Below are 25,338 nucleotides of genomic sequence, written 5' to 3'. Positions count from 1 at the left end.
AGGCTAAGAGAGCTGGGGTTGTTCAGCCTGGAGAAGAAAAGGCTCCAGGGAGACCTTTAGCAGCCTTCCGGTATTCAAAGTGGGCCTACAGGGAAGATGGGGAGGGACTCTTTATCAGGGAGCGTAGCAATAGGACGAGGGGTAATGGTTTCAAACTGAAAGAGGGGAGATTTAGATTAGATATTTGGAAGAAATTCTTGACTCTGAGGGTGGTGAGACACAGGAACAGGTTGCCCACAAAAAATTGTAGATGCCCCATCACTGGAAGTGTTCAAGGCCAGGTTGGATGAGGCTTTGAGCAGCCTTATCTAGTGGGAGGTGTCCCTGCCCATAGCAGGGAGGGTGGAACAAGATGATCTTTAAGGTCCCTTCCAACCCAAACCATTCTATGATTCTATGATAAAATAAGATGAGAAATGTTCTTTTTCTTCTATACACCTTTAAATGAATGAAGATATATATATATATAGAGAGAGATTTATATATATATGTATCTCTCCATGTTTTGGGGCTGATTTATTATCCAGTTTATGTCATTTCTAGTTACACTGGCTGGTAGAAAATCCTGTGAATATATTAATCCCTCTGTATCAGAACTAAGCTGATTGCTAGCTGGGGCTCAGGAAGATATCCCCTTTGTAACAGATATGTGCTGCCAGTATTTATCATCAGAATCCCCATACAAGGTGTTTATCATGGGCCATGTGCTTCGAGGGTAATGCATTTTTTCCTGTTTGAACATAGCCACGTATGATAAACACACCCTGTGCAGGAGACAAAATCGTCTATCAGATCTCCAAAAGGATATGCTCAGATGCTTTTTCTGAAGAAATATTCTCCCTCTCTGGAGTTACACTGAAGTTCTGAGGACAGAGGTTTTTCTGGGGTGTGCTGACAGTTTGCATGGGAAGTCCATTTCAGGTAAAGTCTCCATTTTGTGAGTAAAGTGTCTACCACTTCACCAGTGTTTACAGATGGCTGCTTTGGGGCACAAACTTGAACACAGGAAGTTCCATCTAAACATGAGGAGGAACTTCTTTACTTTGAGGGTGGCAGAGCACTGGAACAGGCTGCCCAGAGAGGTGGTGGAGTCTCCGTCTCTGGAGACATTCAGGACCCGCCTGGATGAGTTCCTGTGCAACCTGTTCTAGGTGACCCTGCTCTGGCAGGGGGGTTGGACTAGATGACCTCCAGAGGTCCCTTCCAACCCCTATCATTCTGTGATTCTGTGATTCTGTGCTCTGGGTCAGATATGAATTTAATTAGAGATAGTGTAGAAGCAAGGAATTTGCTATACATCTGTCTTTGGGTTTGGAAGATCATTTGATTCATCCTTTGAAAACCTCATTGCACTATTGGGAAGTATTAGAGATGTGGAAGAGGAAGGGGAAGGATGGGAAATTAAGACCTATGCATCACTTCATAACTCAAGTGGGAGAAGGGGAAGTGTTGTTCTCAGTTCACGGGTGGGACATGACAGCGGCTCCCCTGTGTCCCATAGATCACAGCTCTCCTTTCTCTCTGAGCTCTGCTTTTAGTCAGTGTTGCGTTGATGGTCTCAGAAGCTCCTTCTGGCTTGTTTAATCCTACTAAATCGCTTAGAAATAACACAGTCATTACATTAGTCATACAATTTGACAACAGCATGGGAGTCAAACTATGCAAAAGCTTTTGCCTGTCTGTACCATACAATTGTTATTTCTGTGATCAGAAGGCAGATATCTCATTTAGCATAGCAACTTGTGTTGAGAGATAAAAGTGCAATATTTTTAATTAATTACCATGCTAGAAATTTGAAATTAGATATAACTGGTTTTGACTAAGAAATTAACTGTGATGTGGCTTTCTTCGGGTTATTAACATTAAGGGTAGACTGCTGGTATATTGCAAATTGTTTGCCATCCTTTTCAGTTACAGTGAAATTACAAAACCAAGTTTTCCTGAGGGCAGAATCTATCAATAGAATATTTTCATCCGGTTTCAAATTTCTTCCAGCCAGCACTTCGTACATTTTGTTGGTTCTGGCTTTTCCTCATGATCATGATTTTGCAGCTATGATGAATTCTTACTACTTCTTTAATATTTTTTCTTGTTTTAAAAATGCATTAGAACAAGCTCAAGAAAAAAATTGCAAATATTTGCTTTTATGATATTTTTTGCAAATGGCAGTACTGAAGAAAGGTACAGGATTGCTAATACTCTAAGTGACTCTTAAGGGTTTTGAAAACATGGTATATTTTTAATATGTAAACATAACAAGCCTAAATTATTCATAACAAATTTCTTTCAACGTTTGCCTTTTGTAAACTAAAGCAACGCAATTAGTAGTAGCAACAGCAAGAGCTTTGTGTATTAAAATAGTAAAACGGCTGAGTTCTGCCCACATTACAATTTCTGCAATCGCTACAGCTAGTTTTGGGTTAACCTGAGTATCTAGCCATTTTGTGCTTTAAAGCTATAGCAATAAATGACAGTTCAGATCCTTTAAACTTGATATTTTTACTCTGCCATTAATTGCTCCTGTTAATGTGGAGCATTGTTTATTATGCAAGCAATAAATATTACAGAATAGAACTTTTTAGTCAAAGCCTTTTATAAGGACAATATGACAGTCCAAGTCCTTCTTTCCTGAGAGGTACGATTTCAGGCAATATGCACACAACTGCCTAATTCCATAGCTATGGGCAGGAATTCGGGGATGAAGAGATCAAAAAACAAGATAAAATGAGTACTATTAATAGAACATCTCTTTTAAATTGGTACTGCTAAAGTCAGTAGATCCCATAACTAATCCAAAGTAACTAACCTCTATCAAGCAGGATCACATCCTCTTTCCCTTTTTTACAGGTGGTTTGTCAAGGCCACAATCTATGAGTTTGTGTATGCTATGCCCTCTTTCGTGTTTAATTTTTCTTCTTCCAATTCCCTTTTCACACAGCGTCACTTTGTATGGTAAAGACACGAAACACTTAACATCCTCTCAGTCACATTACCACCATGTTGCAGCTGATCTAAGGTACCTGAAGTGTATCTGAGTATTCTCGGTCCTCTATAGAAGATCACTTGTCCTCTCTTTCATTAAATATTACGTGAAAACTGATTAGCTCAGGCCTTCCCTTCTTTTCCACTCAAAACCTCCTATTTTAGGTTCTGTGATCTTGTATCTTAAATCTTTTAGAAATAATCATTCCCTGTAAAAACAGTCAGAACACTTATTTATTCCAAATTTTCATACTTCGTTGGCAGTCTGATTGGTTATAGATGAAGGTAAGTGTTCACTCTGATTAACCTGTTTTTAGAGAGACAAGAGACATGGTTTTCCTACATCTTCTTAACTTTATTTTTCTTTTATTGAATAGGATCAGAGATGGATATAAACCTGCTCTATTCACAGCTAGGGAAATAAACACAAAGGCAGGTACTAAACATGAGAAAATTCATTAACATATAAAGACTTTTCAAGCAAAATTGAAAAAAAAAATATAAACCAGGTCCAGATAACAATTTAAATGTTATAATTGTTATATACAAAGTAAAATATGCAATTATTGGAAATATTTATGCAACTATTTTGAAATCTTACTATCATCAGTAGTAACATGTTCTAGATTGCAGTAAGTAATTATTCATTTACTGCCAGAAAATGACAAGGCAATATATAATCTGTGACTTTTCTCTTATGAGAACATAAGTCATGTTTGGTTTTTGCGTGTCAGTGGCTTTATCTTGCAGGATACAAAAAGAGATCAGCTAGTAAATGTGCTAAGTCATAGCACAAGGGGCATCCATGCAGTCAAGAGGAACATGCCCAGAGCTCAGCCTGAATGTGATGTAAGTGGGACTGACAGGACTGGGTGCAGTGTCAAAGTGTGAAAAGGCAAGATTTAGAAAAAAGTGACACTGGTCAAGCACATTGTATTATTGATCACTAAGCTCAGAGCTGCAAAATCCAGTCTTTATAACTTGTTGACAACTTAATACAGGTTTTTGTATTGATGTTGCTGAGGATTTTTTTGTAGGGGGTTGGAAGGAGATGGCACTTTATCACACCATGAGGTTGTGTTGGCTATTCATAGCTCCTATACTTAAGCACTTGGATATAGATGAATAATAAAAATATTTATAATTTATTCCTTTTTTTGTTGTTGCAGTATTTCTCATCTTCTGTCATTGTTTGCTGCTCCTCCCAGTTTGCTATTGTGGAGTTTCAAGTACATGTATGATAACTCACTGTATTTTCCTTTCTTACTGATACACCACTTTCCTCCACTGCTGAGACGGTAGGAAGAAGTAATCATTGTAGTGTATAGGTATAATTAATTTGTGATTTCACATAGTACTCACAAATTGGTTTATTAAAGTGTTTGATAAGACCACAGAAACGGAAAGCAAAGAAAGGCTATTTTTTATGTTCATGAAGGATGATACTTTAGATCATATAAGATCAGGTAAGTGTGGACTTTTGAGTAGAGTTTATAGGATAATTTTTGTCACAGAATCATAAAATGGTTAGAGTTGGAAGGGACCTTAAAGATCATCTTGATCCAACCTCCCTGCCATGGGCAGGGACCCCACCCGCTAGACAACGTTGCTCAAAGCCCCATCCAGCCTGGCCTTGAACACTTCCAGGGATGGGGCCTCAACAACCTGTTCCAGTGTCTCACCACCCTCAGAATCAACAATTTCTTCCTGACATAGCTTTAGAAGCTTTTCTTGTTGCCTTTGATGTCCCTGGCTACATGTTACTCTATCCGGGCGTTATCCCATGGTTCTCTGCTGACTAAATCCTTGACGAAGCCAAAGTCTGCTCTCCTGAAGTCCAGGGTAGTGAGCTTGCTGTGCTCCCTCCTTGCTGCCCTAAGGATCTTGGACTCCACCATTTAATGGTCACTGCAGCCAAGGCTGCCCTTGGGCTTCACGTTCCCCGCTAGCCTCTCCTTATTGGTGAGAACGAGCTCAGGCATAGTACCTCTCCTCACTGTCTCCTCTATTACTTGAAGGAGGAAGTTATCATCAACACATTCCAGGAACCTCCTGGATTGCTTATGTCCTGCTGTGTTGTTCCTCCAACAGGTGTCAAGAACAGAGGACATTAAGGTTGGGGACACCCTAGGTTGTAGTGATCATGAAATTATAGAGTTCAGGATCATGGGTACCATGCACAAAACATCAAGAAGTAAAATTATAACCTTGGATTTCAGGAGGGCTAACTTTGACCTCTTCAAGAAACTGCTTGGAGAGATCCCGTGGACTAGGGCCCTGGAAGGCAAAGGGTCTCAAGAAAGCTGGTTGGTATTCAAAGACCACTTCCTCCAAGCTCAGGATCAGTGCATCCCTAAGAGAAAGAAATCGGCCAAGGGACGCAGGAGACCTGCGTGGTTGAGCAGGGAGCTTCTGAAAAAGCTCAAGTGGAAGAAGGAAGTCTACAGTAAGTGGAAGAAGGGACTGACCCCTTGGGAGGATTACAAGAATGCTGCCAGAGCGTGCAGGAATGAAACAAGGAAAGCCAAGCCGTATTGGAATTAAACCTGGCCAGGGATGTCAAGCTCAACAGGAAGGGCTTCTACAAACATATTGGAAGCAAAAGGAAGACCAGAGAAGTTGTGGGCCCACTGTTGAATGAGACAGGAGCCATGGTGACAGAGGATGAGGAGACGGCGGAGTTACTGAATGCCTTCTTTGCTTTGGTCTTTACCGCTCGGCCCAGCCCTCAGGAGTCCCAGGCATTGGGGGAAGTAACGGGCAAAGAAGATGACTTCCCTTGCATTGAGGAGGATCAAGTGAGGGATCAATTAGATCAATTAGATATTCACAAGTCCATGGGCCCCGATGGGATGCACCCAAGAGTGCTGAGGGAGCTGGCGGAAGTCATTGCTGGGCCGCTCTCCATCATCTTTGAAAGGTCCTGGAGAACAGGCGAGGTGCCTCAGGACTGGAGGAAAGACAATGTCACTCCAGTCTTCAAATAGGGCAAGAAGGAGGAGCCAGGGAACTACAGGCTGGTCAACCTCACCTCCATCCCTGGAAAGATGATGGAACAGCTTGTTCTGGGTGTCATCTCAAGGCATGTGGAGGAAAAGAAAGCTATCAGAAGTACTCAACATGGATTCACCAAGGGGAAATCATGTCTGACTAATCTGATAGCCTTCTATGATGGCATGACTGGATGGATAGAAGAGGGGAGGGCGGTAGATGTGGTCTACCTTGACTTAAGCAAGGCGTATGACACGGTCTCCCACAGCGTCCTCATGGGGAAGCTTAGGAAGAATGGGTTAGATGAATGGACAGTAAGGTGGATAGGTAATTGGTTGAAAGACAGAGCTCAGAGGGTCGTGATTAGGGGCACAGAGTCTAGTTGGAGGTCAGTGACGAGTGGTCTTCCCAGGGGTCAGTACTGGGTCCAGTCCTCTTCAGTATATTCATCAATGACCTGCATGAGGGGATAGAGTGCACCCTCAGCAACATTGCTGATGACACAAAGCTGGGAGGGGGTGGCTGACACACTGGAAGGCTGTGCCGACACACAGAGAGACCTGGACAGACTAGAGAGTTGGGCAAAGAGGAACCTTATGAAATTCAACAAGGGCAAGTGTAGGGTGCTGCACCTGGGGAGGAATAACCCCCTGCACCAGTACAGGTTGGGGGACCTGCTCGAGAGCAGCTCAGTGGAAAGAGACCTGGGAGTCCTGGTGGACAACAGGATGACCATGAGCCAACAATGTGCCCTCGTGGCCAAGAAGGCCAATGGCATCCTGGGGTGCATCAAGAAGAGTGTGGCCAGCAGGTCGAGGGAGGTCATCCTCCCCCTCTACTCTGCCTTGGTGAGGCCCCACCTGGAGTACCGTGTCCCGTTCTGGACTCCCAGGTTCAAGAAGGACAGGGAACTGCTGGAGAGGGTACAGCAAAGGGCTACCATGGTGATTAGGGGACTGGAACACCTCTCTTATGAAGAAAGGCTGAGGGATTTGGGGCTTTTCAGTCTGGAAAAAAGACGACTGAGGGGGGATCTTACCAACGCTTATAAATACTTAAAGGGTGGGTGTCAGGAGGATGGGGCCAGGATCTTTTCAGTGGTGCCCGGCAACAGGACAAGAGGTAATGGGCACAAACTTGAGTGTAGGAAGTTTCACCTAAACATGAGGAGGAACTTCTTTACTTTGAGGGTGGCAGAGCACTGGAACAGGCTGCCCAGAGAGATGGTGGAGTCTCCTTCTCTGGAGACATTCAAAACCCGCCTGGACATCTTCCTGTGCAACCTGCTGTAGGTGACCCTGCTCTGGCAGTGGGGTTGGACTAGATGATCTCCAGGGGTCCCTTCCAACCCTATGATTCTATGATTCTATGATATCAGAGTGGTTGAAGTCCCCCATGAGGACCAAAGCTTGTGAAGGAAAGGCTGCTCCTGTCTGTCTATAGAGGGTCTCATCCAGTCAGTGCTCCTGTGGCAGACCCCCACTGTAACATCACCTGTCCCTTCCCTCCCTTTAATACTGACCCATAAGCTCTTGGTCAGCTCTTCATCCATCCCCAGGTACAGCTCCATGCACTCGAGCTGATCACTGACATAAAGGGCAGCACCCTCTCCTTATCTCCCCTGACTGTCCTTCCTAAAGAACCTGTATCCTTCCATTCCAACACTCTAGTCATAGGAGCCATCCCTCCATGTCTCCATGATGCCAGAAAGATCATAGCCCACGTGCACGCATCTCTAACTCCTCATGTTTATTCCTAATGCTACCTTCATTTGTATACAGGCATTTAAGTTGGGCCCCTGATGAAGCTGACTTACTGGCTGGAGTGGCTGGAATGCCTTTGTGCTGCACTCCAGGTGCTCTGCTGCTGACCTGTGATCCTTCTCCAGGCTCCGGGCGCTGGCATCAGATTGGTAGAGTGGGATGGACTGAGCTGCAAACTTTATTTTAAAGCCCTCTTCACAAGCTTGGCAAGCCTATGACTGAAGATGCTCTTCCCCTTCTCTGATAAAGACCTGGTTTCTCAAAGCAAGTCCCATTGTCTAAATAGCCAAACCCCTGGCTGTGGCGCCAGTCTTATAACCGTTTGTTGACTCACCAGATTCAGCTGGCCCTTTCAAACCCCTTGCCTTTGACCAGGAGGATTGGTGAAAAAATTACCTGGCTCCAGAGTCCCTGACTGCTGCTCCCAGGGCTCTACAATCCTTGATAGTCCTCAGGCTGCTCCTGGAGGTATCACTGGTGCCCACGTTAAACAACAGCAGTGGATGATAGTGTCAGTGGATTGTAAGAGGCTTGGTAGTCTCTTGGCGGCACCCCTGATATGAGCCCCCAGTAAGCAGCACACATCTCTAGAGCGTGCGTCAGGTGGGCAATGGGTGCCTTTGCACCTTTCAGAAGAGAGTTGCTCACTATTATCACCTGTCGCTTTTTCTTAGTTGTGCTGATGGTTATATGGGGAGCAGATCGGGCTCCCTTACTCGGCTCCAGCACCTATCCTGATGTGACTGGTCTTTCCTCTTCCTGTTTCTATTAACATGTGTTTTGCTTAAAAAAAATAATCTACATTTTCATACAAGTTTTTGGAAGTCTGGAATCAAATATTTTAGTAATCCACGGTGATTATTCTTAAACTTATTTTACATTAACCTCTGAGGTGCCAGTTTGTTGAACTGCCCAGTTTGGTGCTAACCAGTTTAGCACTAAACCCTGGACACAGATTTCAGGGTACGCCCCCAATAAGATGCAGCGATTTCATACTTAATTTTAAAAGATTAAGAATATTACTTATGACCATTTTTACAAGCAGGGAAGGATTAAGATGTGTTTATGTGCGTTGTTTATCATCTGGATTAGCCATTTGCTTTTTCAGCTAATGCTGACAAGTTTAGCGTGCAAGCTCTGGTGACACTCATGGACTTACTTCACCATACATAACAAGGCCCTGACAGCTTTATGATCTGTCACAGAGACTTGCATTCCTAAACCCAGAGGACTCACAGTTATATTTCAGCGAGAAACATAATAGCAACACTTATGAGGATCATGGTAAACACCAAAATTCCATTTCTTAAAGGAGTCGAAAATTAAAATTTTTGAAGAAACGTATTTCTTCTGTGCATGAGCAGAAGCAATATCTGTCAAAGGCCACATGCATTCAGTTTTGATTAAAACATGCATCAAGCTAATTACTCTTTCACATAGGCACATCCCAAGCTTATCAATGTTCTTGTTTAATACTCTCCTGACTATACAGATTCAACGATCAAAATAATTAGCCAGCTTTGTGGCATATCAAATTTATACATCTGTGGAAATGAAACAGGTGTGACCTGAATGTATTCTTGGTTTGTCTTTTGTCATGGGACTGCAGTCTCATTTCTTATTTAAGAACCTTGCCAGTAGTTATACATCACAAGATAAGGCTATGATTTGTGTGTCAAGGAGAAAAAATAATGCTTTTTATGTACTACACCTGAACAATATCGTTGCACTGATAATGAAAGAAAGGTGCCAGAAGGACTAACTCATGTGTGTTGATGAAATCAGGAGGCATTAATTAGACACACACTATTTAAGACTATGTAGCAGCCTAACATGCCATAAAATTAAGGGCATGATAAATAGCAGGTTGATTGCACATCAGGAAAAAACTGCTGAAGTTATGCTCCATAATTAATGAATCCCTTCAGAGTACAACTTTCGTAGGCCTTATAAATATCACCTGAATTACTGAGGTAGCTTTGAAATCGTTTCACTGGGGAAATTAATTAAAATTGATGAAAGACACATAGCAGATATAGCTATCTTCAGTATTTCTAGGCTCTTTGCCTAGTTTCCAGCTGTTTGAGCTATATTTCAGACGGAGAATCCCTGGTCCTTGTAGGTAGAGCTGCAAGCTGAAGAGGAACATAGTAGAAGTAATGTAGATTTATAATCTTTCATTAAGTAAACTTGCGCGGTTGCAATTTTGTGAACTTTTTTTGCTATGTAAAGATTAAAAAAAGAGGACACTGTGCAGATTACCCCCAAATCCTCTCAGTGAGGACATTGACATAGCTGCAAGGATGTGAACTCCTTCCAAGGAAAAAACACAGATGCTCTTTCCTTTTCCAAGACTGGATTCAGCTTTGTTTTCACAGAGTCAAGAGGGGAACTGTTACTTCTCCAAAATGCTAGTTTCTGGCTGCAATAGCATTATGCTTTCAGTACAGAATAGAACTGAGCTCCATTTCCTCTCTTCACCATTCTCTCTTTTTCCCTCCGCTTGACTGACTTGTTGTGAGACACATAACAAGAAATGCAAATTAATGCATAAAAGATCAAACAGCATTTAATTATACAGAACAGTTTTGAAGAAATAAGTGACAAATAGTTGCTTTGTTAAAGTAGTATAAATAGAAACAGATTGTTACTAAGAGAGTAAAATAAAAGCACGTCTGAGGTATGTGCCCTATATCTTGCTGGAGTTAGAGAAAAGTTGTGAATGACGCGATTCAATGGGAGTGATTTGGGACAAAGCTTCCTCTGGTTCTGAGGTTGATCTTTAATCAGCTTGCTCTACCATTACCTTTGATCATTAAGAGTTTAGGTTCAAGCCCAGACATCACAGCCTCGGACAGTGTTCTATTTATATAGCCTACAACTGTGAGCCTCTCTGTAGAACATTTCAATAAGCTTTATTATTATTACTGGTGTTATACAAGTTAATAAGGACGACAGAAGAATTTCTCTAATTTCTAAAACTTTCATTCATCATTGGACAAATCCTTTAATATATCACACTGACTTTGCCGTGACAGCGTTAAATGGAAAGAAACATCACTAGTACCAACTGACTTGAGCATCTCCATCAAAAGACCACTAAATATTCTTTTTTAGAATCTTCACCTTGATAGGATGGTATTAAATCCTTTGAACTTCAATACAGACATGAACTCTGTCATAAACCATTTTGTTCTCATCTCATATTTTCAAGAGCCCAGAGCACCGTGTTCATGCACTGTCGCATGAAGTGTTAAATGACATTAAAGTCCTAATGTTTCTGAATAATTTGTGTTTAGAAAATTTATAATAAAACAGTGAGCAGTATGAGTGTATTCTGAATGGCTTACAGCTTCCTTTAAAAAACCACTTATGGCAGGGCTTATAAATTGTCTGTTTAATTTGCATTTGCTTGAAGCACAGTCAAATACTTGGTTATTAAAAAAACCCCCACATTTCTTTTTCTTTTACTAAATGCATTTTAAACTGATTTGGCTGATGGATTTTCAGAACTGAGAGAATGAAAATACATACACATGCTTTTCTACTGTTTTTCAATGCCCTTCTGACAAAAGACATACAAAACTGACGTGCCAAGTTTCTTTTACCTGTTAAGTGAAGAGAGACCAAACTGGGGAACAGATATTTGAAGAGTCAGTGAATTCCCAGCAGTAACCCGTGCCTCTTAAAAAGCATCAAACTTACGTACAGTACTTTCTTAAGACTTGATGGCATAATTTCCCAGAAAGGATTGTATAAAATATTGTGTCTCATAATATACTATTTCCGTAATTCTTTTTTGCAATGAAACAAGTTGTCTGCCAACTAAGTAAATGCCACTTGGCTTCTGCGGCTGTCCATGTCAAGATACTTACATGGCCTAAATTAAGGGATCCACGTGTGCTTTTGAGTATAAGATGCAGTTCTCCTGCCAACATCCCAACTCTCTGCTGGGGAGAGCTCCAGAGATGTACTCACTTTTGCCCATTCTTAGACTCTGCTCTCCACAGAGGAAAACATGAATATGAAGTTGGATGGGACCATCATGTACTTACCTAACTTAAATCCTGGGGGGAAATGACTTCAGAAGTCAGTTTAAATGTTAGCTTAATGTGTATTTATATCTACATATATTAACAATAATAACCTGGAAGATTATTTGCATACAACGTAGATCTTGGACTTTTTAAAAAGTCACAGGTAGGAAAATCAGATTACATGGAATACTGTTTTGATGGTGCAACACCTAAGTCTCTAATAACACCAAAACATTAATGCTTAATGGCTGTATGGTAGCTTGTGTGTAACAATAGCAGCTGCTTGTATTAATTTTTCTTAGAAAACCACTACAGCAAATGGTGGTAAATTGGACACTTTTATGGCAGTTTCAGCAGATGCTCCAACCGAGCAGTTGAAGAAACAGAATAAAAGGGCTTTTACTTATAAGACATTCCCTTCAAATCGGACTTAAATCCCAAAGGAAGGGCTCCTGGGGCATGCTACACGGCTGTTTTCTGTGAACGCAATGTGTAGGACAACATAACGACAATCACTCTTTTCTGAGCAATAAAGCCTTGATTCAACACTGTTTCAGTCAATGTGAATTTTGCCATTGATTTCGGTATTGCATGATCAAAACTTTAGATTCATATAAAAGTAATCAATAAAACAAAAAGAACACGGGGAGGAGATGTTCAAAGGCACAAAGTGCTGTTAAAATCCTGCTTGCTGGAACTGACTTTTGTCGGAGACTACTTGGCAAATTGTCACTGGACATTTTTCCCTTCTACTCTCTGATGCACGTCCTAAATTCTGCAGACAGACATGGATAGTGTATATCACTTACATGTAACCTGACTATGCACAGAATACCTTTGTTTTTGAACCACATTAAATGAGTCAGAAATAAGTTAGAATGGGGAATGATATATATCAGCCACTTCCCTTTAATTTTAAATTCTCAACATACAGCACTTGTTCATCATGTTCCTGGGTTATAAATTCCTGGCAGGAAGAATGTTACATAAGGGAAATGTAAACCTCTGCAAAAATTGTAATCCAGTTATATGCATGATTTCTCTTTTTCCCCCCCATTTATCTGCATTTCTGTTTATATACCTACAACTTAAGTAAAATTTTCTGTAGGCAGTTTATGTGCTTCAAGTTGCCTACTGGAGTTAGCATGATCTGTGGACAGTAGCTGGCCATATAGTAAAATATAGATAATTCTATAGCAGATCTCTTTTATTTGAATATGTGCAGTGCATTCTGTGGAAGTAGGTTTTAAATTAAAATGTAAACGTGTTTTCCAACATTATTAATATCATTTTTGGCTAATAAAGGATTTTGAAAACTGAATTCTACTAAGCATTCTGAGCCAATGTAAAAATGTGCATATATATTCAGGCAAAGGTAAAAAAAGATGTAAATATGCATGCTAATATATTTTTATGAAACAGAGAAAAGAAATCAGACTTCATGGTAACTGCAGAAACATTTGCAGTGTGGAATGTAGTGTTCATGCGCAGGCCCATCCAACAGAACCCGCATTTCATGAGATATTCTCCTTCCTCATTTTTTAAAAAGACCCTGGTCAAAACATAAATCCATCTTTTTATAAGAAGGGAATATAAAAGATTTTGTGTTTACTTTTCAAAATCTTCCTAGCATTGCTATCACAATGTTAATTTGGAAAAAAGATTTTTCAATTAATCACTGAAGGGATTATTCTCACATACAGGAGATACTTCATAAAAGCACATGAATTAATATTCATGCCTCTGTAGACTAGAAATAATTTATTTTCTGGGCATTTTTTGTTCAAGTATAAGAAAAATATGTGTGAATAGCAGGAAAATATTTTCTTTTTGACAGAGATCAAAAAGAATACGAATGGGTTCATTTTGAACATGAGTGTTTACAACAGGTTGTGGCAATCAAGATTTACTAAAAATTTCCTCAAAAGATCTGTAACATACACAATAATTTCTGCAAACATGCTCAGAAAGCTTTTTATCCCAGATTTTATAAAAAATTACAAATCATCGCAGGTTCATGATTGCTCTCAAAGTGTTACAGAAGGCACTGGTGGTTGCATGTTACCTACTCATAGTATCCCTCTAGCTACTCATTAATGAACCTACTCTAAAGAAAACTTTTCTTCCCTACTTATGGCATCTACATCGGCTGATCCATGTCAAGTGCAACGCAGTATGTGTGGTACATCACAGGTTACTTACATATCAAAATATACATTAGGGGGCGACTGTGACACTGTAGAAAGTTCTTCCTAGAAAGCTGATCAGCGAGTACCAAGGATGTAAGGACAATGGTAAAAAGCTTGACAGATTTTCTGCTCTCATGAAGGGGATTTGTAGACAAAATATCTTAATGCTTGAATAATATTTTAATTCTAGGGAATATCAGAGTAAGGAAAAAAGTGCTGGGGCCAAATCCATACTGGTGTGACTCCATCTTTATAAGACTTAATCCTCATCAAATATGTTAAATGGAAGATATAAAATTATGCCTAGTGGGAAGGCTAATCAAATCAGTACTTAGTGCATCAGAAATGCAATCATAATATATGTTGCTTTTTCTCAGGACAGGTATCCCATTTTGCAAGCAAACAGCACTAAATCACTGAGATTTTCTTTGGCTTTAGTTCAGCCCTGAGGGCAAACAGGAAAGTACCTCCCTAACCCTACCATTGTCTCCCTGATTATTTTTTTTTTAAATGATAAATTTAAAAAAATAAAATGTCTTCCCTTCAGTAAAGATAGCTCATAAAATGGAAAGATGATTTTCAGAATAATAAGAAGACTGCTGAGTGTTGAGACTCTCTGGCATTAGGTTTCAGTTCTGTGCTGATTGCACACGTTGCTGTTACACTAACACAATAAAAATATAGCAAAAAAAAAAATAATGTTGCAAATAGCTGTGCAAAACCTTCAGTGAGTCCTAAGGAAATAATATCAGAATGCAAGCAGTAAAACCAGGCTAGAAGGTCATACCTAGACCCAGCTTTATGACAGACCTGGAGGTGAACCAAAATCGGCAATAGAATTGCCTTTGGAAGCTATTAATAAGACAGATACCAGCAATTTGGAGAACAATGGGTGTTGTAAAGAATTACAGTTGGATGATTTTCTAAGGCAATTTCTAACTCACAAGGGTCAAAAGAAAACTTATAATACAACATGTGTTCGTTATTTATTTATTTATTTATATGTTTATATATTTTTGTTGAAAAGCAGCCCTAGGCAGACTTTATCTTGTGGGAAGTTCAAGAAAAAACAAACAGTAGTTTGTAGAGATCACTGCGGGCTTCTGCAAAAGACAGTGAGGAAGAGATGCCGCCTTAGATTTAAGTGGGGTCAGAAAAATCTATAGCCATAATACACAGCATAAATTTACAAAGCACCCTATTTTTCAGAATGTTTAACACACTGATAACTGAAAAAAAAACCCAGAAGAAATGAGGTGGAACAAAGGCAAACAGAAATTTAAATCAAAAAATATGAGCTCTTCAAAACTACAAATGTGATGCTGAACCTCCGTAGACAGGAGCTGGAGTCTAAATATTGGTCAAATGTGCTCTCAGTCTTCATTGTAATGTCACTCTAATGTACCTGAGATCTCTGTCCCTTCTGGGCTGTGTACAGAGAAGGAGGGAGAATGTTTCCAAAGTACCATGCAGAAATCTTTCTGGATTTTACTTTCAAAGAATCTCAAAGATAAAACTGCTGAAAAAATGCTAGATTTTATGTAGCATTTAGGTCTTGGCTGATGCTTCACAACCAGTAAATACCCTTTAATGGTTTATCATAGTTTGGATAATAATTTGAGAGACTTGAAAAATATTTTTCAAAACTTCATTATTTTTTTCCTTGCAAAGATGTCAATATGCGCATCTTGTGCTTGATCTTATCACTGGTCTTTGAAACATTTCTTAGAAGTCCTCTGTTTTTTTTTAATTTCATATGTTTAATGGGATTTCTTGAGAAAAGATTGTACATATCAGAAAGACTGGGATTTCAGCCTGTCAGTAGTTTTGATTATGGAAAGTGGCAGAGATACAAGCTTTGGCTGAAGTTAAGACCTGTACTGGAGGCAGGATGGAGGTCTTTCTTGCTCTGTTCCTACAGAGAAAGTACATGAAAGGGAACAGAAAAAAATCAGGTTGGCTATGGAAACAAAAAAGAGTGTGCTTAAAATCAGGGCTCGTACTTCTTTCATATGCAGTCATGCAGTTTGTTTGGTTTTTTTAAAAGTTTTTTATATGAAAATAAGCAAAAGCATATTTCCCTTAGGAGAATAGATCCTCTATGTTCTGAAACCCTCAAGGATTTTTCTCCTTTTTCTGAGTGGGCAGGTAGATGGCACCGCTACAGCAGCGTGCAGGGATTTTGACATAGGAAGGCTGGTGTCCCTTCAAGACTTCCGGAACTATGTAGGTTTTAGGGGTTTTATGATGATAATACTCTTTTCAACTTGCACATATACTGTAAGGTTTGAATAGACACTTTGTAATCAGATCCATAGTACGTGTTTAAAAGACACTTCTAAAATAGATGGCAATCTGGATTCAAATCTAAGTGACAAAGAGGAGAAATTTTTTTTCTTTTAGTACTTTTAGTAAATTATCTCTATGACTGATTACACTCAGAAAATGTATATCTTAACTTAGGCTGCAGTCATCTAACTTTAGGTTCTAACCACTGAACTTCCATTTGCTCAATTTAAAAGCCAGAATTGTCTTTCTATGTAGATTCTTTTAGACTATGATTATCTTCAACCTGTTGATTGTTATTTTAATACACTTTTTTTTTTTCAAACTGTTATTGGTTTTCCCAGATCTCAGGTCATTACTGGAGTGCAGTCCCAAAACTTGTAAGTTTTGATTCCATGTAGAAGACTAGATGTTGACTAGATGATGTCTAGAGGTCCCTTCCAACTCTGAAGTTTCTGTGACTAAGCAACACAGAGCAAGTGCTGCTTCACTAAGGATAAATTGTGTTATTGATGAACATAGCAAATTTGCTGCCAGCCAGAGGAGGTCTGAGGACTGGAGTTCTATGTGTGCATGAAAGCCAGTATTACATTTATATTTCTGACACCTTCTTAATTTTCAGTGACCTTTCAAATACAAACTTTTAATGCTGTGGTACATTCATTTGCTAATTCCCCTAACGCACTTCAAATCACATAATCCAAATTACATGATTTGCATATGTCCATATTTTTTAATAATTCCCTTTTTATTATCCTTAACAATAGCTGATTTACTTTTATGACATCTCCCCAGCTTTCCAATTATTCTTTTTGTTGAAACATTGTATAATGTCCACTATTCTACTAACTTACTTTTGCAAAATAAAGAAACCCTTCCCAACATTAAAACCATAACCTTTTTAATGAAGCCAAAGCTATTATTAAGGTTTTTTGCTGCCCTAAATTTCTCCTCTATAAAACTGAAATGACTGGCTGCATTTTTTTGTGATGTTCTCCCTTGCATTTCAGGTGTTCTGACTTCTGCTTGCAGACGATTTTTTTAGAAGTCACTTCTGAAGCTAGTACAGGTTCACTGTGTATTCCTTTCTCTCCCCTTTTCAGAATAGATTGTAAATTCTTGATTCCCCAAGCTTTCCTCCTCACTTTTAGTATTTCTTCCCTTTACTCTACAAGGACAAAAATTCTATTTTTCTTCCCAAAGCCAACCCCCACCAAGCAGTGGGGAGCATCACATGAGTTGTTCATGCAGGGTTTGGTCAGACTATTGATGTTGCAAAAGATGCTATTAGAAACAGTTATCTTTCAATACTTTTGATTCACTTTACAGTCTAGAAGCAAAAAAAGCATGTCTGCTTTAGAAGTCTATGCAGACTTTTGAAAAAATGTCAAAGAAAAAATTCTAGCTTATTTACCCTGCATGCTTCACTGAGGGACATACGTCTTAAGTTTTATGGTTTGGTAACATTGGGAAATGAATACTTTCAAAGAAGCCAACCTTCTGAGGTCACAGTGAATTCCCTTCAAAGCTGTGAGAAGAGCGCTTCTATCCCTGAAGCCTCTGACTTGTTGAGTAGCAATTAGATTTTTTTTTTGTATAAAGATGTTACCCATGTGATGTGAATATTCAATGGCATTTGTATTCCTGCAGGTCATGAGTGTCTTCTTGCTCAGCCTTATTACTGATACACTTAATTGCGCTGAACTCGACTTCCTCAAAAGTTATGCAGCAATAGGAATATCCTGGGGCTGTTCTAGGATAGCTTTACACGAGGAAAGCTGTCTCTATATCATGCTGAAAAGATATTCCCTTGTTGCCTGGGTCTCTGATGTTTTAAGGAAAGAGGCAGAGTTTTCTTACATGTATCTGGGTCAGTGACTACACTTGTTTTTCCCAGTGAGATTTCCTTTTCCGGTCACTTTAACTCCTAGCATACACTGTATGAAAGGCTGCTATTTTCTTTGAGCTGCAACAGCCTCAGTACTGGGGGCTCTTTATTGCCCTAAGAGGCAAAAAGAAGACGGAAGTAATCATGGGCCGATCAAACTGTAATATAACAAGACTCAACAGATGCCAACTCTATTTTTGAAAGCTGAAAGTGATTATGCTATCTGTAAAGGTGGACAAAGATGACGAGAACAGCAAACCCATGATGAAAAGATGGCAAGTGGGACTTTATCAATAAAAGAAAATGTAGCAGGCAATGCAATAGATCAAAGAATGCTGATAGGACAAAATACTCCTTCAAACTGGAATTTCACAGAATTTCTCATCAGATGTTATCAGTACAAACAAAATTATTCCTCCAACGAGACAAGGACACTTGAAAAACACACATCAGGTGACACCTGTGGGCAGCACATCTCTAAATACTGCACTGGTTTTAGCCAAAAGTATTAGGACCTCCTGTGACAGCCACATGCATTCTACATTTCAGCGGCTACCTGCATAACTTTTGAAAATCATTTATTTTACTTTCATTTTAGTAGTACTTATCTAATCCTTTAATAAATGCACACGTTACTTTCTACAGCATTCTGCATGCAGGGAAACCTAGGATTGGACAAGGAAAATTGGGGACTGAAGGCAAAGAATCATAATCCGTATGACAATTACAGCTAAAGTTATGACATATCTCCTATGAGGAGAGAAAATCGCCAGAATAAAAGGAAGTATGATGTCTCCTCTGTCCTTACTCTTTAAAAAAAAGCCCTGAAATATAACTAATCATCTGTTGGTTTTAAAAGAAGCAGAATCTTCACAAGATCTGGATCATACTTAAAAAAAAAATACTGTTCACAGCATGTCAGCATAAAAAATAGCAATGACTATTTCAGCTAAGCAAACCGTAATATGCAATGGAAACAGATATTTTCCATAAAGCTGGTAGCCAAGCCATGGCATAAGTCATTAATGCATTTGGAGCACAATTTCAAGGCCATTTTTTGTTGACAGGATTTTTCATATTGTCATGAACAAGTTTGGGATCAATGCCTTGGAATTAACCCCTTGAAAATGACAGAATCTGTAGCTGTACTTATGATAACAATTGCCTTTGTCAGTGGTTCCTAATATTCAAAAGTAACTGCTCGTTGCCTCAACTGCCATTGTGTTCTGATTGTCATTGCCGACATACATAAAATATCCCATGAAGCAACAAAACATGAACCCGCCTGGACACGTTCCTGTGCAACCTGCTCTAGGTGAACCTGCTCTGGCAAGGGACTTGGACTAGATGATCTCCAGACGTCCCTTCCAGCCCCTATCATTCTGCGATTCTCTGATAAATCCTATTTTTCCCCTTAATTTTTCCATCTTTGCCTTAACTTTCTGACCACCAGTTCAGGTATGTATCAGGGAAGTCCCACACCAGCCTCTGCGCTGCAGGCATCTCTCTGCCATCTCCTCCTGGGTGCTGCTGCACACCCTCCTCAAAACACACCTGCCTGCCACACTGGCCATTACTGTCTCTTTCTCCTCTCGCATTTCTTATGAGTCAAATTTACAGTGTTAAACTGAAGGATCATTAAGGATCATCTTTTCTTCTTTTCGTACGCAGCCCTCCACAAGGTAGTCCTGATTTAAGTTGTGAAGCTACACTAACCGTGAAACAACAACAACAACAACAACAATAATAATAATGTGAATTTCTTAAAGTTGGTTTATAGGTAAGTCATTTTTTTCCAATGTTATTGTCTTCAAGGGCAGTAGCCTGCCTTGATTACTCTACAGAGAAGTCTATACAAGAAAGACCCCAGTGAAAAATGGATGCTTACTACTTGCTTCATGAGAGGAGGCTTGGAGGCATGGCATTTCCAGAAGATGTGAATGGTTGCCTCACGGTGGAGAAGACCCATATGTGCACTAAAGCCAGGGTAGTGCATCCTCCTCAGCAGCTGCAGCCCCAAAGCAGGTCAGTCTAAGATTCAAGTCTTTTATTTCAGAAAAGCTTTACCACAAATGCTTATAAGATTGCATTTGTTACAATATTTTCCCCTCACTCAGTCATTAGGTCTGTCCAATAAAATGAGAATCCAGCCTATCAGCTAGATAACATCCTGAATTAAGGATAAAGCATGCTATAAATCTGGGTGTGCAGACAAATATATGCATGGAGACTATGTGTATATGTGTAGGTAGGCACACGCAAGCACTCATACAGAAACAGCCTTAATGTGAATTTTGTTTATTTTGTGATGCAAATTTCATGATTTACTGTAATATTTATTTTTAATTCTCATTAGTTACAACCATGTATGGAATAAATAAAATATGCTAACTACTTACTATGAATGCCACTTTGACTAGAATCAAAACCTAAGGTACAATGAAATGGAAACATTAAGACTAGTTTTGAACTGAGCAGACTTATGTATGATGCTGCAGCTGAAAAAATATATAGGGAACCTTTATCCCATTCATACAGACAGGTAAGCAGACCCATTTTTTTTAATCTACTCTGCTAGCAACAGTTTTGTACCTGGGACAGAGACTGGAGATAGGGATTCCTTATATTTTATGTTAGAAAAATGTCATCATGTCTCTATTTTTGCCATCCTTCTCTCTAATTTGATGTGCTTTTAAACTAAGTACAAAACACCTTTACACCCTTCTTCAAAGATCAAAGAAAAATATGGGTTAGAAAAATAATGCTTATAATACTGTTCAGAGTATACCAAATTCAGAAGCAGAACTTCAATGAATAAGAAAAAGCCACAAAGCTCACTTTTCTTTTATGCCACATGTTCAAGAATTTTATTGAGAGGTAGCGAGGAGATATAAATGCCAGGGTTTACCCTATATATATTGGAAATTATATGCTAAATATCTTTTATCGTTGTTTATTAAGGGGCACCAAAAATGCCTTCAAGTTGGAAATAGAACATGTGTCAAATGTAATGGACAGAAAATGCACTACTTGTCTACTGTTTAACTCAGCTGCTACCATTATCCCTTGTATTTCAGAATAACAATTGCTTAGATTAAATCTATCCTGCAAAAAGCCTTTGAGTGATATCAATAGGAGCAATATCATAATTACTCATATTTTTTTGTTTGTTAAGACTTCTGCAGTTGCTAATTAGTTACCAGGTATTAATGAAGCATCCATGTATACAGTATTGGTATCTAATATAGAGGGGATAGTTTTATTGAGATTTTTATTGATTGGGATCTTACAATTAGAGATAGTTTTAAAATCAAAAAGCATTTCAACAGCCACCCTCATAATTACAAATTTGATTCTAATTATGTTTCATTCTTTTTTTTTTTTTGCTTGTCAAATCACAGATTTTCCTTAAGGTCAACAGGGGTGGAGGGGAAGGCAGCTTCTCTTCATAAAAGCATTCTTAAAAGCATCTCATGCAGTTTTCAGGAATGACTATGTCCCTACAACAAAAAAACCTAACAACTCAGCTAACCAGTCACAAATTTTCTTGTTCTACACCATAACCAGGCTTGAACAGGAGAGAATGCAAGAATGCAGCTGGCTATAGAAAGAGCTCCCAGTTTACATAATAAAAGTGAGAGTAATTAGGATGTTAAAATGAACTAGATTAATTATAATCTGCCTGTGTGTAAATAATTTTCCTTCACTGCTGCTACGAGAACAAAATCTATGATAATTTGTTTTATTGAATGTGAAGCAGATGATTGATTTCTGTTGCAGAGATTTTAGCAGAGATCTGTCCTGCAAACTTTCTACGTGCAGCACATCCATTTGTTTTGGGCAAGAAAAGCTGAAGGACACCTGTACAGATTAAGCTGTAAGGACCAGAAACTGAGGTCAGTGATATAGCTGTATATATCCCTTCAACTCTGAACGGTAACAATGCTCCTGTCCAAATAAAGTCCAAACTTATCTTCCTTTGAATTGATATTCCTCCCCTCCTGCTCTCCTGAAAGCACACAGTCCCTACATGGCATTTTTCTTAGAGGAATGCCTTTTTTCTCAGCCTCAGACGTGCTCTCCATTTATAACTTGGCCTCTTGCTAGATTTCCTTACAGTAACACATACTTCATGACCTGACCCGCAGCACTTCGTTTTCACTTACCTCAGTCACCTTTCTGTAATGTTCTGGAGGACACAATATTGGTACTGAAATCCCCCCAGCTGAAGCCATAGCAATTTAAAAAGTCAAACAGGTGCTTGACTGGAACCTCATGCATTTAGAAGCCAGTAAGTTTTCAGGGCTGAAGTGTCTTAAATACACAACAGACACAGGTATGCTTCCCTCCTTCCCAGTTTCTGTTTCTGTGGCTTAGGCAAACTAGTCAATTCTTCTAAAACTTGTAGAGAAGGAAAATAAAATAACTGCCCTTAAAGTTCTGGCATCGCTGGCTCCCTGAAGTGAACCCCATTAAAAAGTCCACCAAGTGAAAACATGTCAGCCCTGTCAAATCAAAGGCTACAGCTAGCCAGTCATTAAGCCCTGAATAAAGGATGCTGTTCTGAACTAAACTTATATTAGATCTCTATTTCTTTGTCGATATTATAAAGCAATCATGGATGGTTTCCATAGTAACAAGTGAGATGATAATTTTTTATTTTAAAGCTCTTTCATGCACTTAACATACAGATACAGGGGGATAATTGGCAGGGAATACTGTTCCTGCTTTCCTGGTATTTAACTAGAGCAGGTTAAAGTAAAGCATGGTTTTCAATGAAACTGGAGATTTATTTTCCCTCCTCTGTAAGAACATTAAAAAAACTTTACAATTTACTTACATCTTTGGTTTCTGCGTTTGCTCTTGTACATAGTCATTCTGAAGAAATTCCACTTTCTAAGAAGTAATTGCCTTGAACACAGACAAAAGAGATGAGATCGTGCTTCTGCTTTGCAGTGAGACAGTTGCTCACTGACAGAAGGTAACCAGCAATCTCTCAGAGAAAGGCAGGGTAATACCATTCTCCTAAAATCCAGGGGAGATGCTACTGGCTCTAACTATTTTCTCTGTTACAAAGCTCAGAGAAAAAATATATTCATTTTCATATTTTTTCAAATGTGTTTGATACAAGCTAATAAAATCCAGAAAGCATATAGAGTCATGTAATGAGGCAGAGCAGGGCAATGTGTTATTCGATAGTCTGACATCAAGATTCCTTGAAAAAGCCCTGGTATAACCAAAATTGCATAAATGACCTCATAAACTAATAAAAATGAACTTTTCATTGAGAGGTCTTAGAATTAGGCGTATGAGGACATTAAAGTATTTTGGGCTTGATTTTCAAGCAAAATTGCTGTTAAAAAGATTCAACATATGTTGATCAATGAAATCCTCACTGCAGGTCTGAGCTCATGAATAGGTTTTTCAGGAAATAACATATAAAATGCAATTGGTTTTTTTCATGCCTACGTTTACTTCTGCACTACCTTATAATGATTTAATTTGTGGAAAGCTATTTAAGCAACATTCTGCTGATTTCTCGTTTTTGTAGCTACTTCATTGCCCACCAGTCTGTTGAATCACGAGGTCACCGGACCAAAAGTGGCAGCATGGTATGATCTTCCACATACATGTGTGTGTTACCATTTCAAAGAATACAGACATCTTCCTAAAGGGAGCAGAGGAAAGGGGAAGAAATTTTTGCCTTGTTGGAGAGATGAGGGCATGACGACATTCAAGAAAGAAGATGCCATGGCGGCTATGGAGACAGAAAGAGGTGGAAATTCCAGTTCATTCAGCAATAAATCTGCCTTCAATGAAATTGTATGAAAGTATTTCTAAATGTTTTAAGGAGTTCATGTTTTGAGGTGCTCCTCGTGTTTTGAGATCTTGATCCCACATACCCCAAATACAGAAGTGTCAACGGATTAGAGATAGAGGGTGCAGTAATCAAAAAATAATAAGTATAGTGACTGAAATGTCTTGAAAACTAATAATAGTCTTATTGTTTAAAACACATAGATTGACAACAGCTCTCTAAACTACTCATAGAAATCTAAAGTGAATATCTTTAGCTGACATAAAAAAAATTAACATGTGGTGCTTATGGACCAATCATGTTTCAGAAAGCAAAAAACCAATCCTTTTCAAAGACAGGGACAGTTTGCAGCATCCATTATCTAAGAACATTGACCTGCATTTATTTTCTTCACTAAAAAAAATTAAAAGGAATGTCTCTCAAAGTGCCTACCCTTAAATTATACTTTTTCCATCATTTTTCCCACTCAGATATTTGTTTATATCTCCAATATAACCATTTTTAGCTCTGTGCATCATTTAATTTTCCTTTGAGTTGTTCAGTATTCACATAGCCTCACATTGGCACACCACTAGTTACTGGAGTGAAATCTTTTCTTTATATTGGCTCTATTCGTCTACTTTTCCTCCCTCTGTCAAAACCTGACCACATATCTTTTCATTTGCTTTGGATTTCTATCAGCATAGCTGAGGATAAAGTGTAGCCTGAAGAAAGTGAAAGGAATGGATACATTTTTTAGATTTATTTAGTATTTCAACTACAGTCGTCTCAAAATGCCACAGTTGAAATAACACCATCTCTGTTGTGGAGGTCAGCAGAAAGGTGGGAAATTGCAAAGCACATCAATAGTGACAGGAAGGAAAAAATTTGGCTAAGTCATTGCTAAGCATAGTGGCAGACAAAATGTCTGTACCGTATAGAAAGACCCTGCATGCCATGTACTCAAACAGCATTGTGCAGTTTATATCCATTGAAGTCAGTATTTTTGCAGTAATTTACGTGCACAGAGGATAATTCCCCAGTTTTCCTGCTTTATTTTTTTCTGTAAGTTAATTTTCAGCAGAATCAGGTCTGGGATCTGACTCAGACTACAGAGATCTGTGGTCTCCCTTTAGATTTGCTGCTTCACCTAGTAATCTTCGTTCCTTTTTCTTGCTCTTTTCCTACCTCTACCTGAAGGCTCTCATCTGTATTGTTCAGTTCAAATTTTACTTCTGTAATTGATTTGATAAAATGTCCTCAATCTTTTTCCTCAGCCCACATTAGGTCTTAACTATAGAACTCATTCCCTTTCCCTATCATTAATGGCTAATTTTTCGTAGTTTTTTCTCATGTGTTTAACCAAGACATATATTACTAACTCTCCATATTATATTACACATAA

General features: G+C 39.0%; 1 protein-coding gene across 7 annotated transcripts in view; it reads right to left on the bottom strand.

The window, feature by feature from the left end:
• The window catches only part of RALYL (RALY RNA binding protein like), a 411,166-nt gene that overhangs the window by 100,643 nt on the left and 285,185 nt on the right, over nucleotides 1-25,338 (bottom strand). The window contains exon 1 of one of the 7 annotated variants that reach the window (XM_063327130.1): nucleotides 22,977-23,119. The exons of the other annotated variants lie outside the window; for them this stretch is intronic. Coding sequence (XP_063183200.1) covers nucleotides 22,977-23,013 — 37 coding nt within the window. The 5' untranslated portion in view covers nucleotides 23,014-23,119. Of the gene's footprint in view, nucleotides 1-22,976; nucleotides 23,120-25,338 lie in introns of those variants that run through there. 7 annotated transcript variants of the gene reach the window in all.

This window comes from Chroicocephalus ridibundus, chromosome 2, assembly GCF_963924245.1.
Source record: "Chroicocephalus ridibundus chromosome 2, bChrRid1.1, whole genome shotgun sequence".
NCBI classification, from domain to species: domain Eukaryota; kingdom Metazoa; phylum Chordata; class Aves; order Charadriiformes; family Laridae; genus Chroicocephalus; species Chroicocephalus ridibundus.
This window is presented reverse-complemented; position numbering and strand designations above follow the sequence as displayed.